The sequence below is a fragment of the Sinohyriopsis cumingii genome, chromosome 15 (genome assembly GCF_028554795.1).
Source record: "Sinohyriopsis cumingii isolate HCF-2022 chromosome 15, ASM2855479v2, whole genome shotgun sequence".
Classification (NCBI taxonomy): domain Eukaryota; kingdom Metazoa; phylum Mollusca; class Bivalvia; order Unionida; family Unionidae; genus Sinohyriopsis; species Sinohyriopsis cumingii.
In genome coordinates, this window is record NC_142975.1 from 34,745,930 (window position 1) to 34,762,214 (window position 16,285).

General features: G+C 35.0%; 2 protein-coding genes across 5 annotated transcripts in view; both read left to right on the forward strand.

The window, feature by feature from the left end:
* The first annotated feature begins 386 nt into the window (after window positions 1-386).
* LOC149781585 (uncharacterized) lies at window positions 387-3,965 on the forward strand. The gene has a single exon (XM_089935632.1). The coding sequence runs from the start codon at window positions 395-397 to the stop codon at window positions 1,193-1,195; it is 801 nt and encodes a 266-aa protein (XP_089791758.1). The 5' UTR covers window positions 387-394; the 3' UTR covers window positions 1,196-3,965.
* A 5,064-nt stretch (window positions 3,966-9,029) lies between these two features.
* Window positions 9,030-16,285, forward strand: part of LOC149781586 (calmodulin-binding transcription activator 2-like) — a 164,885-nt gene continuing 157,629 nt past the window's right edge. For all 4 annotated transcript variants that reach the window (XM_089935635.1, XM_089935633.1, XM_089935636.1 and 1 more), the window contains exon 1: window positions 9,030-9,124. The gene's annotated coding sequence lies outside the window, so the exon portion shown is untranslated. The remainder of the gene's footprint in view (window positions 9,125-16,285) is intronic.

A 16,285-nucleotide genomic window follows, 5' to 3' on the forward strand; every position in this document is an offset into this window, starting at 1 on the left:
AACATCCACAATTATCTATATAACAATATCGCTTTCTACCTGCTATCTCTCTATCCGTAAAAAAAAGAATCAAAAGCTTTTACATCTGTCAAAATAAACAAAATCTTTGTATTTTATAGATGAAACTTGTATATGTACGGTAAATATATGGTGGTCGGAATTACACATATCAGAGGTCGGAATAAGCCAGAACACGGTCGGATTTTCCCCTGCATATATGGTCATAATAAAATCTTTTTATTTAGAAGATCTCAAATTATATGCTTTTTTAATAATGATACTTGTTGCAAGAAGTCCGACTGACTGCTTCCCGTCTCGTTTTTAGGTACACAGTAGTCGGCTTCAATAACGAAGTTGTCGATCTCACGTCCAGATTACCCTATAGACAGAATGGATGTGTCTTGGGGACGCATATTGGATAACACAAAAAAGTGTGATCTGTGTGAAAAAATGTTTTAGTCATAGTGGACATTTAAATGTAGGCCTACACATGAGGATGCATACTGGGGAAACTCCATTCAGGTGTGAAGTATGTGATGACAAGTTTACTTACAGTGGAAATCTGAAGAAGCACATGAGGAGACATACTGGAGAGAAACCGTTCAAGTGTGGCGTATGTGATAAAGCATTTAGTCAGAGTGGGATTCTGAAGTTGCACACAAGGATTCATACTGGTGAAAAACCATTTAAGTGTGAAGTTTGTGATGAAATGTTTATTAGAAGTGGAGATCTGAATGTGCACATGAGAATACATACTGGCGACAGACCATTTAAGTGTGAAGTATGTGCAGAAAGGTTTGGTCACAGTGGAAGTCTGAAGAAGCACACAAGAATTCATACCGGAGAGAAACCATTTAAGTGTGGAATATGTGATCAAATATTTAGTCAGAGTGGAAGTCTCAAGCAGCACATGAAAATTCACACTGGAGAAAAACCATTTAAGTGTGAAGTTTGTGATAAAACATTTACACAGAGTGCATATTTAAAAGTGCACATGAGGATGCATACTGGAGAAAAACCATTTAAGTGTGAAATGTGTGATAAAATGTTTAGTCAGAGTGGATATTTAAAGGTTCACAAGAGGATACATACTGGAGAGAAACCATTTAAGTGTGGAGTATGCAATGAAATGTTTAGTCAGAATGGACATCTTAAGGAGCACCTAAGGAGACACACTAGAGAGAAAACCATTTAAATTTGAAGGAATTAAAATTTTATTAAGAGTTGTCATCTGAAAAAGCACGGTGCAGTACTTGTCCCGAGTGGCCTAAAGTGCTCACCGTTCCGGATCACTGCCATCTCACCTCTGTCTGCGTGGGTTCTAGTCCAAGGCTCGACTAGCATGGGTATGTGGGAAATCCTGCCAGTAGCTTCTCATGGGTTGGTGGTTCTTCCTTGGTTTTCTAGGGTTCTTCCTCCACCAGTTATACTGGCCGCCATGTATAGCCTATCTTGTGCTGAAAAGTGGCGTTAAACCCTAGAACCACAACAAATAAAAGTCAGTTTCCTTTGACCCTTGCTACCCCATTTTTGATATTTGGACATTCATATTGGGGTGTTGGAGAAAAACCACTTAAATGTGCAAAATGTGCATGGGTCATACTACCAGGCAAAGTGCACGACTGAGTTACAGTAAATGTGTAATCTTCTTCTGTTAGGAAATTAAAAATGACTTGGCCATCTGATTTTTTTAAAGATATACTTTGAAGTTAGTGACAGTAGTTTATGAAATTTGAGACGCTCCCTCGACTCAACCATGTGGTTACATCACTGTAGCATTACATGAAATGTATTGCGTGGTGTTCATAACGAACTTGAGAATGTATCATTAAAATCATGCACATTCTCAAGCATGTTTTTTACTAGTTGATTTATTATTTGCCTAGTTTTTTCTTCTTAAAACTGAGAACTCATTTATGACAGCTGTAGCAGGCCTGTGCATTAATTTATGTCAATAACAAAAACTACTGACCACACACACGCATTCTGCAAATTAGCATACATGAGGTGATTAACTGGTGTGGTTTGAAATTGGTCTTCCCCTGCCAACTTCATGCTGATTATTTAATCTTGTCAGTATCAACATAAAGAAGACATTCCAAATTTGTTCCCCATGTATAATTTTAGAACTTGCAATTTATAAAGCACTTTTACACAAAGTTTTCCTTTTGCTTCACAATGTGTCTACTTGTATCGAATATGAGGGCTAAAACTTATAGTGTGTCACAGTTACATTCAGTTCTGATTGGTGGTTATCGTTTATTCAGATTCATAGTAAAACAATAACCACCAGTCCAAGCTTATTCACTACATGACACACCAGAAATATTGGTAACTAAATTAAAGGTAAATTTAGTAAAAAAAAATAGCTAATAAATTATCTGTAAATTATTTAAATATGGTACACAGGGAACAATTTTGGAATGTCTCCATTTATGATGATATATGTAATATGACTGAACATGCTGACATGATAAAATAAAAACTAGCACAGGATCAGCAAGTGGGCTGGTACCAGACGGCATTGGTTATAGTCACGTTGTTAGTTTGTAGAAGGAGAGTGTGTGATGTCCCAGTAAAAATTTTCATGTACAGAAATGAGTGTGTATGTCTCTAGTAGTTGTTTTGCATCAGCAGGAAGTACATTATGAATGGTATGGTTGTTAGTCCTCAATACTTGGACTTGTTCCAGATAAGATTTTCCTTGCACAAGGAAATTGCAATTTCTTTTGTTTTCATGATAACACAGTAAAGTCTTCCAAATTTAAGTGAAGACATGATATTGGTAATAAAATGTTTTAAATGCAGCACAAAGCAAAGTGTGGTAACCAAGCACGATAAGTCCTACACATAATCAAAATGAATAACTCAAAATGGTCTTAAAATTTGAATAAAAATCACTGACACCTAAAGACAGCTCTGGTGGCCTAGTGGTTACAGCATTTGCCTCAGCTGTGGGAGATCACGGGTTCAAACTCTGGCTGAGTCGCACCAAAGACTTTATAAAAAAAAAATGGTACTTACAGTTGCCTTGCTAGATGCTCAGCATTAGGACGTTAGTGTTAAGACTATTCAGCCTGGTGTCAGAATAATGTGACCGGGTGGGACATGATGCTACCTATCTGCAGTATAATGCCCCAGTGCTAGACATCACTATAAACTCTCACATTGCAGACAATGTAGCGATACGACTGAAATTATTTTAAAGCTACATTAAAAATCACACTGATACTTAACATAGGTGGTTCAGAAGTATTTCATTCATCTTGTTGGTGGTTTAAATGGCATATAAACAGAAAAGTCTATGTATGTCCGTAATCTGCATAGATAAATAAAACAATTTAATGAATATACGTAAAATGGCACCACCTTACAACGGAGAGACCTAAACATGAAAAGAACGTCAAGTTGATATATAACGTATCATATCTTAGGCAGCGATGAATCATATCAGTATGTGATATAGGTATATCGTTTCACCCCTACTTACAAGATTAGAGGGATCATAAATGTCATTGAGCACTTTATAATTCCAATGAATAATTTAAAGTAAGAATTCCTCTTAAATTATATCCAAACACATCTGTACATGAGTATGATCTTAAAACGGGAGTGAATAATTTGTTTACTAATTTCTGTTTATGCATATTCACTTGAAATGCAATAGTATATTTTAGACAATTAATGGAAAATATCACTAACTTGTCAGCAAGGTTAGGCCTTGAACAAATTTTAGCAAACATGTATTTACTAACTACAATCATGATAAATGATAAAAGTCAGATATGCAAAACTCCATACTCAAGCATCAATCATGGACAAAATCAAGGACACAATATAGATGTATGTTCCCTCATAAAGAAAAATTTACATTGATACTAAAAAGCTTTCTTGTACCTATTAATCAGACATACATATGATACTATAATAATTAAAATTACATAGGAAGATGTCTTACAAATGACCGGACCAAAACGCTCGACATAAGCGGGTTGTCGAGATAACCGAGGTCGAGATAAGTGGGTTTGACTGTATCATAAGACCTGAAAAATGTTTGAAATTAAAACACCGTACCTTGCTTGAGATTTGCTTTTCTTTCCCTTTTACATGATCATCTCTTTACACTCCAGGTTATATGTCTCTCAGTTACTTCCAACTACATGTCCCTTGGACAACCGTACCGGAGGGGGTACTTCTTACTATTTGCAGAGCAAAGAACATTTAGCCTCAAGCAAAACCTAAGACTGATTAGTATTGCAGTGTAAGACATTTGTAATAATGACTTGTCCAGTTGGAATTCAGGTTTATCTAACCACACACGTCAATGCAAAATTTGAAAATTTTACGTTTTTCCTGCTTACTGATCTCTGCGAAGTTTCAACATATGATAAATATTTCAGTAAGTTTCTGCAAAAATTAAACCCTTGGCATTTTTGATAAACAAAACCAAAACCAAAGTTTTACCTGTTGACCAGTTTCACATGACACAGTTATCAAACAGAACCTCTTTAAGAACCAATCAAGTCCTTAACATGCCATGGATTTAATTCTGTGCCAGATCACATACATTAATTTAATATTGCTATATGTCACAATGACACCAGCAAAATGCACAACATATTGTGTTACAATGACATCTGCAAAACTCATTCTATTACATTTATGTTCTTTCACATCTCTACTATTGCTGATGTTTTCTGAATCGGATCTGTTTCTTCACTTTCACAGTTTTCCCACATGTAGCATTGTGTTTACTAGTATGACCACCAATCATTGACTCATTAACAGGTACAATGAGTAGAATGGCAAAACTGAGAAAGGCCCTGGACACATTCACAGGGTCAGACACCATCTCATCGATGAGAAGAGGGGCAAACGACTCTAGTTTTTATCAGGACCTGTTAGAAGACATTATTTAAGAGGAAATTGTTAGTGAAACAAAAAAAAAATATGGGAGAATAAGAAAGACATGGATGAACATTTAAGATATCAGGAATATCTTAGATAGAAAGAGCAACAACATCAGTAATAACATGGGTGAGAAGAGGTGGTGTGTAAAATGGAGACAGAGAATTTCTCTTTTTCATTCACAAAGAAGCATCCCTGTGCTGCATTGAAGCCAGTGTGAGACGTGCTCGTCGAGCTAGACCATGATATCCAGGATCACTCATAGAACCCCAAAAGATCATCAAAGGCCACACAGATCTGTAGAAATGAGAGATACTAGCCATTTGTCGAAAGGTTGTTTTTGTATGTTTGTGTATATCTTTGTCTTTTCCCAAAACAACTAAAATGTAAAATCCCATCCCTTATAAAAATGTGTGTTAGTTGGGTGTAGTATGGTCATGTGGGCATACAGCGTGTATAGAAACACTTCCTTACCGTTGTGGAAAACATGCAAGATAAGAAATCAAAAGAATGTTTTACTTTAGTTCCGCACGATTTCTGTTCCATTTGTATTCTGTGTTTTTTTGTGGCTGTGTAAGGATGTTTTTCTTCACGTCTTTGTTCAAAACATATACAGTGGTGCATTCAACGGCTTTGCCATACATCATTGATCATGCGTAGTGCAAATAAAAGACAAAAATTATAAACCCAACATTGGCAAGTGGGAAAATGTGTGGAAGCTATCAGCTTAATGGAAAGAGTACAGCACCCCCTGGGTCGGGTGGTGGAGATGGAGTGTTCCTTCTAAAAGAAGCTCTTAATGACCTCTTTGAGATTTACTGAAGATTTCGTCAGAGAGACAATGAATTAAAAAAATTCCTAGATCAAAGCGGGTGGAGGAGAAAAGGGTCGATGAGTAGGAGAGTAAAGAAATGGAGTGCCAGTAGAGGGATAAGCAATTCTAGCACCTCAATGAGAACTGCATGAGAATCCAAGAAAGGTTCCACCGATTGGGCCATCCAGATTGGGTGCAAGGGAGGAGGGGAAGAAAGACTGGAAGAAAGTGGCCAGTTAGCCTTGTTTTAGGTTCGTGATCTCCACTAAAACAATGTGGAACAAATGAAGACAAAGATAAGCAGATACGCGTTCTGTGGTGACCGACTCTGGACATGGAGTGGTCACCAAGTAGAGTGTTGGTAAAAAAAGCAAAACAACAAAAACAATGACTCTTTCAAGCCCACTCGTATCTCTAGAAAAGAGATACTAATCATTCATCAATTTTTTGTTTTATGTTTTGTGTTATGTCTATGTTATTTACAACTAAAGCTTAAAAATTATGACTCCTTCTCTCTTCTTTGTCACATCATAGTGTGTGTGTGTGTGTGTGAGGGTATAGTAGTGTCTATATAAACACTTCCTACCCTTATGTGTAAGTCTATGTTTGTGTGAATGTGTCTGTTTGTCCCCTTCTTCAGCCCCTTGTTTCGTGAGATAGTATGTTTGTATGTAAGTAAAGCATGTGTGTGTGTCAATACACACTCATACCCTTTTCATTAGATGATATGATGTGTGTTTGTATATTAAATACAAAGCTGTTGCTGGACTGTCGAGGTATGTACTGGATTGTAACAAGAAAGCAGTTAGATCGCATAGGTGTGTTGGACTGTATAGGTGCATGCCAGATTGTAATTAAAAAAATTGGTGGCTGGACTGTCGAGGTGTGTGATGGATTGTAACTGGATTGTAAATGCAACTTTTAACACCGGATTATCTCCTGTCCCCCAAGTGCCGCCTAATGTAACCTACAGGTTAAAGTTAATTGCTCCTTGTACCACAATCACCACATGTAACAACAATCATCTATTGCAAATTTTTGGCTTCCGAATAATTTTCCTTTTTCAATGAACCCAAAGCATTCAGAATTCTCAGATGAAATGGATATAAACAGAATTTAGAGGAGAAACTAAAAAGTGGCACTGTATATTCTGTCCACAACGGCAGTTATATGGTTCTAGATTTCCTCTTATGAATTGGCTGATTGCAGATTTTACACTATTTTGTGCAGCAATTCTTATTAATTTTTAAAAACATGTTGAAATGCAGAGAGGCTGTTAAGATTAAAATAGGTTAAGAGAAGGTGGTGTATACCATTAATAAGATGATGTCTTTTATTGAGTACACTAGCTGAAAAGGTCTGCGGTAAAAAGAATAAACAAGCAAATAAATTAAGGCTTAACAACAATTGATAAGGGACACAACTCCTTATAAAAATGAAAATATTTACTGATTTACATCCCTTAACAGAGTCTCTTCAGTGGCTCTAAAGTCTTCAAAAATCGTTTCCTAAGGTCCAACTGCCGTCAGTATTTGATACTTTTCGAAGAATTTTCTAATAATTTATGAGATTACAGGATTATATATACTAAAATTACTAAACCGTTTGTTTATTGTGCAAATTAGTACACTGAAACCATTTTTGAAATCAGAACATTTTATTTTCACACCTACATTTTATTGAATTTCTACATACAAGATCAAATTCATTCCATGCAAATATTAAATTTAGGGTGGAAGCTGATTTTAGATAGATTCCTCTCGTTTTCGTAGACTAGTATTTAATAACCTTATTGTCTTTTAAATTTAATTAAAGTAATTATACTTTGTATATCTTTATAATAGAAATCTGAGGTATCTCTTCAGAATGATCTAATATGCTATTACATGCATTTTATTTCATCCCTTCAAATTAGCTTCATGGCTATTGTGATACTCTGTCCATCCTTCTATCCGTCTATCAATCATCGAGTCCGTAATTTTATGTAATCATACCTGACTGGATGAAAATTCAGCTGGTAGGTACTTTGCCCATATAGTAACACACAACACACACTTCGCAAGAGATTTACTTTTTTTTTTTACGCTTCCCATAGAGTCAGTCACTTGGAAAGGTTAAGGGTCCATGGTAAAATGGATTTTAATTGCATTGTCGTTTTCATATCGTTTTGTTCAGGCTTTATTTGAGCAGTTATACCGAGAAGGTATGGTGTGTGTGTATGTATGTATATATGTATGTATGTGTGTATATATATATATATATATATATATATATATATATATATATATATATATATATATAATTTTTTCTTTTCTTTATAAGGTTCACCAATATCCTTTTTTCCCCTTCATTTGGTTCACCAATATCCCTTTTTTCCCTTCATTTCGTTCACCAATATCCTCTTTTGCTTCATTTAATTTACTAATATCCTTTTCTCTTCATTTGGATCACAAATATCCCTTTTTTCCCTTCATTTCGTTCACTAATACCTCTTTTTCTCCCTTCATTTGGTACACAAATATCCTTTTTTCCCTTCATTTGGTACACCAATATCCTTTCCCTCCCTTCATTTGGTTCACCAATATCCTTTTTTTTTTCTCCATTTCATTTACTAGTATCCATTCTTCTTCATTTGGTTCATATATTAACAGAATTCTAAAGATAGAAATAAGTTCAATTTCCATTGGAGAAAAAGAAATATTGAAGAATTTGGTCACTGATGGAAGAAATTAAGCATGCATGACTTTTGTTAATTATTATTGAAAAAGAAGGAGGAAAACGTTATCAGTGACAATATTTTCAAGAAGTACTCACTTTTCATTTATCCTGATATATTAATATATTTTACTGCACTGACAAATATTATGTTTAGTAAAATTTAACAATATTTTTGAGGCTTTTCTGAAGAAAAAAATATGGATTTATTAAGTTTGTGATGCTAGAGAATATTGGGATGCATAAAAATGTTTCAACTATTAAAACAAGGCTAACGTATTCTAAAGCCATACCATTTTATGGACTACTTTTTAAAAAAAACAAAATTAAACAATGTTCTAAGACCAAATAAAAATCCAGGCTGTAGCGTTATAAGTGTGAAATGTTAGAAGTAGTCTCTAAAATAAAAACACGCCGTATAATGACTACCTGTTGGAGACATTATTATTACAGACACAAAATATATACCACAACGCAAAAGAGATATTATAAAATAAAGAACAGTGGTTGATTTTTCACACAAATAAAACGAAACTCTCCGTGTTTTTGTCCGGAATACTCTCAGGAGTAAAGCAAAAGGGAAAGAATATTTGCCAGTACCGGTGACTCTAATGTAAACTTCCTGTTGTGCATGCACCATTTTGAGCTGGTATCAAGAATCAACAATTTAGTCTATCGAGTCTGAAGGTAAGGAAAACTGAGAAGTAGATTTCTTGTTTTTATGCTACATGGCAATGCTGAAACTTATAGAAGAGAATGGTGCACATTTTCAAGCACTTAAATGCATACATGTGCCTGTATCGCGGTAATGGTTTCAGAGCCGTTAAGAAGATAAATTGCGGAATAATTCGTAAACAATGTTAATTGTATTAAAAGTTCACTTACCTGCTGACCCATCGATATACGTGCACTTAAAGTCAAAACTTCAAACTATTTATGGCCGCTGATACTTATTGCATATCTGTTTATTTATAAGTACTCCGTTTTGCTTACTTTGTTTTTGCAGACAACTTTGTATTGGAAAAACGAAATAGGCTTGACATAAAAACAGGGTGGGTGGGTGTGGTATAGGTAGAGATCACGTATAATACGCAATAAAAGAAATTTACAAATCATTAACTTAAAAAAAAAGATTATTCAAATGTTCAGGGACAATTTGTTTTCTGGAAAATGTATTTATATGAGCTATAATAGACAACTTTGTATTGTACTTTATGAACAAAAGATCAGGGCATTTAGATAATATTATGCTATTGCATTGTAATTGTCTTGTTGCATGAAGACTAAGCAAGATGCAAGAAGCATAACATTTTTCATATCCATTGGGCCATGTCTGCATTGAATTTGGCAAACATCACAGTGTCATGTAACGGGGTCTGCAACATTGGTCTTCTTCCAGTGAACCTGGTCCCTTGACTTAAAGTCATATTGCACGTATACCTGTAGCCTGATGAACAGTTGTGGTTGTTAGTTAAGAGGATTCAGACACCTTCTTGAAGTGCATCCTATAAAATGACTTATTTTCTAGTTTACTTTTTACTTCCTTGTCTCTCTTCGCATGTAGTTCTCTCAGTATTAATTTGCCAAAGTTCGTATCTTTGGGTAACACCAGTCCTTCATTCTTAATCGTAACCTGTCTAAAGATAATGAAAAGTACTTGTCATTAGCTATGTGTCGTACATAAACTTGATATGTATGCATTGATATATATATATATATATATATATATATATATATATATATATATATATATATATTTGAATTTGCCTGTAAGTATGTATAACTATTGTAGTTGTGGTGTGGGTTTCCACTAGTGTGTGAGAAAGCACTTCCTTCTATACAAGAGTGTTATTCAAATGAAGAAAAAGACAAATTTGAACAAAATTACAGTTGATTCTATAGCAGGGATTATCCTGGGCTTCGCCAGTGTCGCAAATTGTGATTTTGTTCCTCATTGGCGACAAAATATACCTTCTGCCGATTTTTTGGGTGACAGCCTTTTTGGCTGTTTAATTTGTACATACAATCATGGATTTGGATTGGAGAAATTCAAAGGGACCACAAAAGGAAGCCACAAACTTGGATACACAGTGCACTGGAATCTGTTACATAAATAAATCGGGGGGCCCTGAATGGCCAAGTGGTCTAAAGCGCTCTCTGTTATGGATCACTGCCATGTCACCTCTGTCTGCATGGGTTCGAGTCTTGGATTTGGTTAACCCTTTGCCTCATAGAACATAGTTACAAAGTGCAGCATGCTATAAATAGAACACCTGTTACCTATTTGACTCCATACGCGTAGGCCTGCCTGTGAACTGTTAAGTAATGTAGTGTATGTTACATTTAACAGCAATTTTAACCATTTTACATTTTTGGTACACATCTATTATGTGTGGAAAAATTTAAGAGTAAAGTTTGATTGTCATAGCTGTGTAATTATTTTTCATGGAAGAATTTTTTTATGTGCTTTAAAATCTTGAGAGAACTCGTTCACCGTCATGTCAGTGATGCCGCGTGACCAACCATAGCTGCCATTTCTCATACTCGAAATTTACAAGTTTTCGTCTGCATCTACATCACTAAGTCATCTGAATTTGATAATTTATAAAAACTAATTGCTGCCTACATCAATATCAGAGCCTTTACCTAAGTTATTGAATCTTTCATAGTTGTGATTCTAATCGTGAAAACTTCGTAAGTACTGATTGAAATCCGCGACCACCATTTTGGAGAGTGGAGATTACGACCCAGTTACTTTAAATAGCAGATATCGACCAGTGCATGAACAGTGACCACGTGATTTGATGTAATTGTCATTCGCAGAAATGAATATAGTATCTAATGGGGGGTTTCCCCCAAAGGTGGCGCTACGAAAACCAGCTCAAAATGGTCGACATTTACAGCAGGCATCAAAAAGCGCTTCCATGCAAATGGAGTAGAGGCGTCAAAAGGCTTTTCCATGCGAATGGAGTAGAGGCGTTTAGAGATGCTTGCATGAGGTAAAGGGTTAATGTGGGCATGTGAGAAAGCTTGCTGATAGCTTCTCGTGGGTAGGTGCTTCTTTCCGGGGTTTCCCCGATTTCTTCCTCCACCATTAATACTGGCTGCCAAGTATAGCCTATCGTGTGCTGAAAAATGGCGTTAAACCCAACAACAACAACAATTAATTATATGCATATGAGTGGAGAATGGTTAAAGCTACATTAAAAATACAAAAAATACAAATACACAAACACAGTTATATACGTATTTGTGGTGAATTTGTGACATTTAAAAAAAATATTTGTGATAAATAGTTATTTATGTTGTTTTGTATATGACATTTGAACTCTGGGTAAATTAGTGTTAATCGTTGTACTGTGTAGTCAGTTGCAATGAGGTACGGGTGCCTTAAGAAATCAGGATAAAAGACAGAGCCTAATTTGACTGGTGATCAAAATAAAAGAGGAATTAAAACATCAGAGTTTTAAATTTTGCACAGTTTGCTTTGAACCCATTACTTGGATATCAAGAAAATGGTTAGAGATTTAAACTTGAGATTCATAAATTAATAAAGTATAGAAACTGAATTACCTATAGAGGTAGAACAGATAGATGTACAGAAAGACTTGAGCAGAAAACAGGGTTCTCAGTAGATTTCAGAAGTGAAGAGTCATTTGACCCATGTTTAGGGTCAAAGGATTCATGGAAGAAACTAAAGATTTCTTACAACTTAAGGAGATTTATTCTTCTTCTACAATGAATTATTACTAATTTTATGTTTCTTGAGGTGTTGAATAATTATTACTGGCAGGTCATTTCTGAGCCTGAGACAGAATAAGAATATAATTCTTTGAGCTATTGTGATTAATTAATAAAAGCTAGTGTATGACAATTCCAGGGGTCAAAATTAGTGTTAGTCTGCTAGCCTAAGGCTATTAGATTTCCTGTCGGACTAGTAACTTTTATAATGTTAATAGTCTGATGGGCTTGTAAGTTTTGGTTATCAACAGTCAGCGTTTGTTCCCTGATAAAGACTTGACTTAAGCAGATGTTCTGTAGAATCAAAGTATTGGCCATTGTAAACACAGTCATAAAATATTAGCATGAGAAGATTAAGTCACTTTCTGCCTCGGAAAGGTCTGTTTCTATAACAAGAAGCCATCTGATTTTGTGTATTTAGCTTAATTAACAGTGCAAAGTATGGTTCCATCATTAACAGTGGAAGTTTGGTAATTGATCCTAATTAATCTGAGAACAAATTAAATGAAAAAATGATGTGATATCATACTTCATTCGCTTAACCACAGTAGCAAACTACAAAGTGATATACCACACAAAAGAACACAGCAAAAACTATTCAAAGAAATGAGTTTGCATTTTTTTTGTTTAAGGTTCTTTTTTTTTGTGCTCGCTAGCCAAACACTCCAACAGTCACAAATGGGAAACTGCATATTTTACATTTGCATCAAAATAATTAGAAGAATTAGATCAGTTTATTACGATTAGGTTATTGACACATCCTTTCCATAAAAACTAGTTTTTCTATGATGATAAGAATAGTTTTTATATTTTTTCCCTTACAAAAATGAACAAATAATTGAATACATGTGGATATATCCAAGCAGAATGCCGTACATTTGTTGGGAATTAAAATCAATGAGCATGGGCATCTAAGATTTAAAAAATTTCCGCCTTTTTATTAATTTCAACAATACATTGAGGTCCAGTTAATTAGGAAGAAATATCAAACATACGCTGTTAATGATGAGACCATAATTGGAACTGTTAAATACAAAGCGCAGAGTCATATGGCTTTGTTTGATGGGAATACACCTTTTCCAAGCTGAAACTAAAATTATCTTCTGATGCTAATATTTTATAACAGTGTTTACAATAGCCACTGCTTTTGATCATGCAAAACATCCGCTGAAGTCATGTCTTTATTTGGGAGAGGCCATTTAATTGGGGTGGGTGGGCAAAGGTACATATTTTGAAACCGTATTTATTGCTCTGACTTTCTTATATAAAGGACACTGTGTCATTCCTTTTCTTACTTTAAATTATTTGTGTCAGCTATACCGTAACATCTTGTATTTCAAAATGAGGCACAATTCCCTCCTTATAAGACAGGCAAAATGTGGCGTTTTATAGAAGGTGTTCAGCCACTGGAGAGGCCATTTAATTGGGGGGTGGGTGCAAAGGCACATGTTCTGAAACTGTATTTATTGCTCTGACTTTCTTATATAAAGGACACTGTGTCATTCCTTTTCTTACTTTAAATTATTTGTGTCAGCTATACCGTAACATCTCGTATTTCAAAATGAGGCACAATTCCCTCCTTATAAGACAGGCAAAATGTGGCATTTTATAGAAGGTGTTCAGCCACTGGCAAAAAAGCAAAAGTTGAATGAAAATGACATAAAAGAGGAATAATTCTTATAATATGGAATAGCACAATTGAACGTTTCAGAAGACATGGACAAAAGAAAGGGAATGGATGAACTATGATGGGAAAAAGAAAGTTATGCGGTGTAACAGGTGTACATAATTTGCAAAAACAAACAGAGAAAACATTCAGTTTTGTTGCAGGTTGTTTGAACTTTAAAATTGAATCAGTAAATATACATGAAAGCTGTGGGCAGCACAAAAAGAGTTAAGAGAGAAAAGCAGTTATGCAGATACCACCAGAAGAATCGACAGCTTGGAAAGTTTAAATTGGAATGTGTTTGACCGGCTCGTTAATTTGTTTAAAAATGTACATGCTATCGTAAAGAACAGAAGACCCTTCACTGATTTTATATGCATGTGTCAGCTAGATGATATGAAAGGAGTTTGTGCTAGAGAGACTTACAGGAAAGATGTGAATAAAGCAAGGTTTCTTGCAGTCTTGGCCCACAGTTGTAAAATCATCTGTTGCTGACTGCCAGGATTTGAGTTTTTTGTCGATGACCGCAAAAGGAGGGGTATGATTATTAGAAATGTTCTTGGGCTTTTAACTGATATAGTAGGCCATTGTGATATTGCTGCAGTGATATGGAATTATACTTCTGATGTAGGTCCAATGTGAAAACCATGGTTGATGGCCAGTCACATATATCAAAATGGGTATAGCCGTAGCCTGCTTTTACCATGAAAGAAAAATATGGTCTTCAAAACAGGCTTTCTCCTCCAAGGGAAATAATGAATCAGCCTCAGTTTAACGGAGTCAGCATCTACTTCACCAATGACATGTTCACATGAAGTTGTTTCTGGAAAACTTGGCTGTCTGCTTCAAGAAAAATAATGAATTTGGCCCCAATTTAATGGTGTCGGCATCCACTTCACCATTTACATGTTCACGTAAAGTTGTTTCTGGAACACTATGCTACCATGTCTTTTTAACTGGTTTTTTCTCTCCTGAAAATCTATATTTGCATAGAGCTTCGTCGTCATAACAACAACACTGTTATTGCAGGTTTCAACCATTCTGAAAATCATGGAAAAACTGTCATATGTTAGAAGTTTGAATATGTTTTATCTTGTAAATGTTATGTACATGTTAATTTACCAATATTATGTACATGTTAATTTACCAATATATATATATGTGTGTGTGTGTGTGTGTATCATTGACAAACTATTTATTTCATTCATTAAAATCTTTTTCTTTATTCAAAACTGTAAATAAGGAAAGAAGAAAGATTAAATCCCATTAAATTAAAAATTGAAATTGATAATTATTTCATGAATGTGCTTCTGTTGGAAACAAAATAACTGTGAAGTGGGACAATATGAATAGTCATCTGAGTTTATTCATTTGAAAACAACAAACCAAGCTGGCATTATGGAAAGATAAAGGTATTTCAAATTGGCATTAAAGTAGAACATGTGATGTGTTTTGGTCATTTTTACGTTTAATTGTGTATACTTAATGGCATTTAGACAAACATGAAGCATTTGCTTACATGCAGGAAAGCTTAAAATTACTGTCACCAAAACTTCACAAAACCTTGTCACCTGTTGCATATTATCACATGATACAAACAAGATACAGTGGTCACTCTGAAACACATGATACTCAGCTTATGTATAAAAATTGGTAATAATTTTAGTCATTTCTAATGTTATGTAACTCCTGAGATGCAATGGCCACCGTTCTAGATAGAGGCTTCAGATTATGAGAACTGATTTGGGTAGAAGTTTTTAAGGTTTGAAACTTCTAATTTCATTGAAAACTGAACACAGGTCATCGAATTTCAGTTCTCATGATCTGCATGAATTGTCTGTGAAAAATAAGACTGTTTCCATGCATGTTTATGCAAGGTACATGAGTGGACCATGTCTTATTGACAAATCTCCACTCTGGGAGGATGCATTGACATTGAATGGACAATATTTTTTGAAACTCAAAAGAATAAGCTGTGCAATAGCAATGGGTGAGTATCACATAATTAGTTAATAAGTAATAGATAATCCCCCTCGCCCATCCCCTGCAAAAAAGCTACACATGGCTACTCATCCTGGGTGGATGGTGATGTCATCATGGGATTTCACTAAATGATAATGTCAGATTGGTCAAAAATGCAGATGGTGTTTAATCTAACATCCAATATGAATGCCATGGCAACCATCTTGAAAATCTTGTTGCAAGTAATCCTGATGAATGGATTGTCTTACGAACATGGGTTTTTCAGTGAAAGGCTTCTTGTGACTTCTTTTTTTTGTCTGAAATAATAATGGTGCTGATCTATTGTTCAATAAGGTTGCCACAGCGGCCATCTTTATAAAAAAAAAACTGTTATCAATATTTCTCGAACTTGGATGATTATACCAACATGGGATTTTCATGAAAGACTTATAATGTGTAGTTGGTACTAAATGAAAATA

Coding starts and splice junctions, on each gene's coding strand:
- LOC149781585 (XM_089935632.1), top strand. CDS start 395: ATGTGTCTTGGGGACGCATATTGGATAACACAAAAAAGTGTGATCTGT.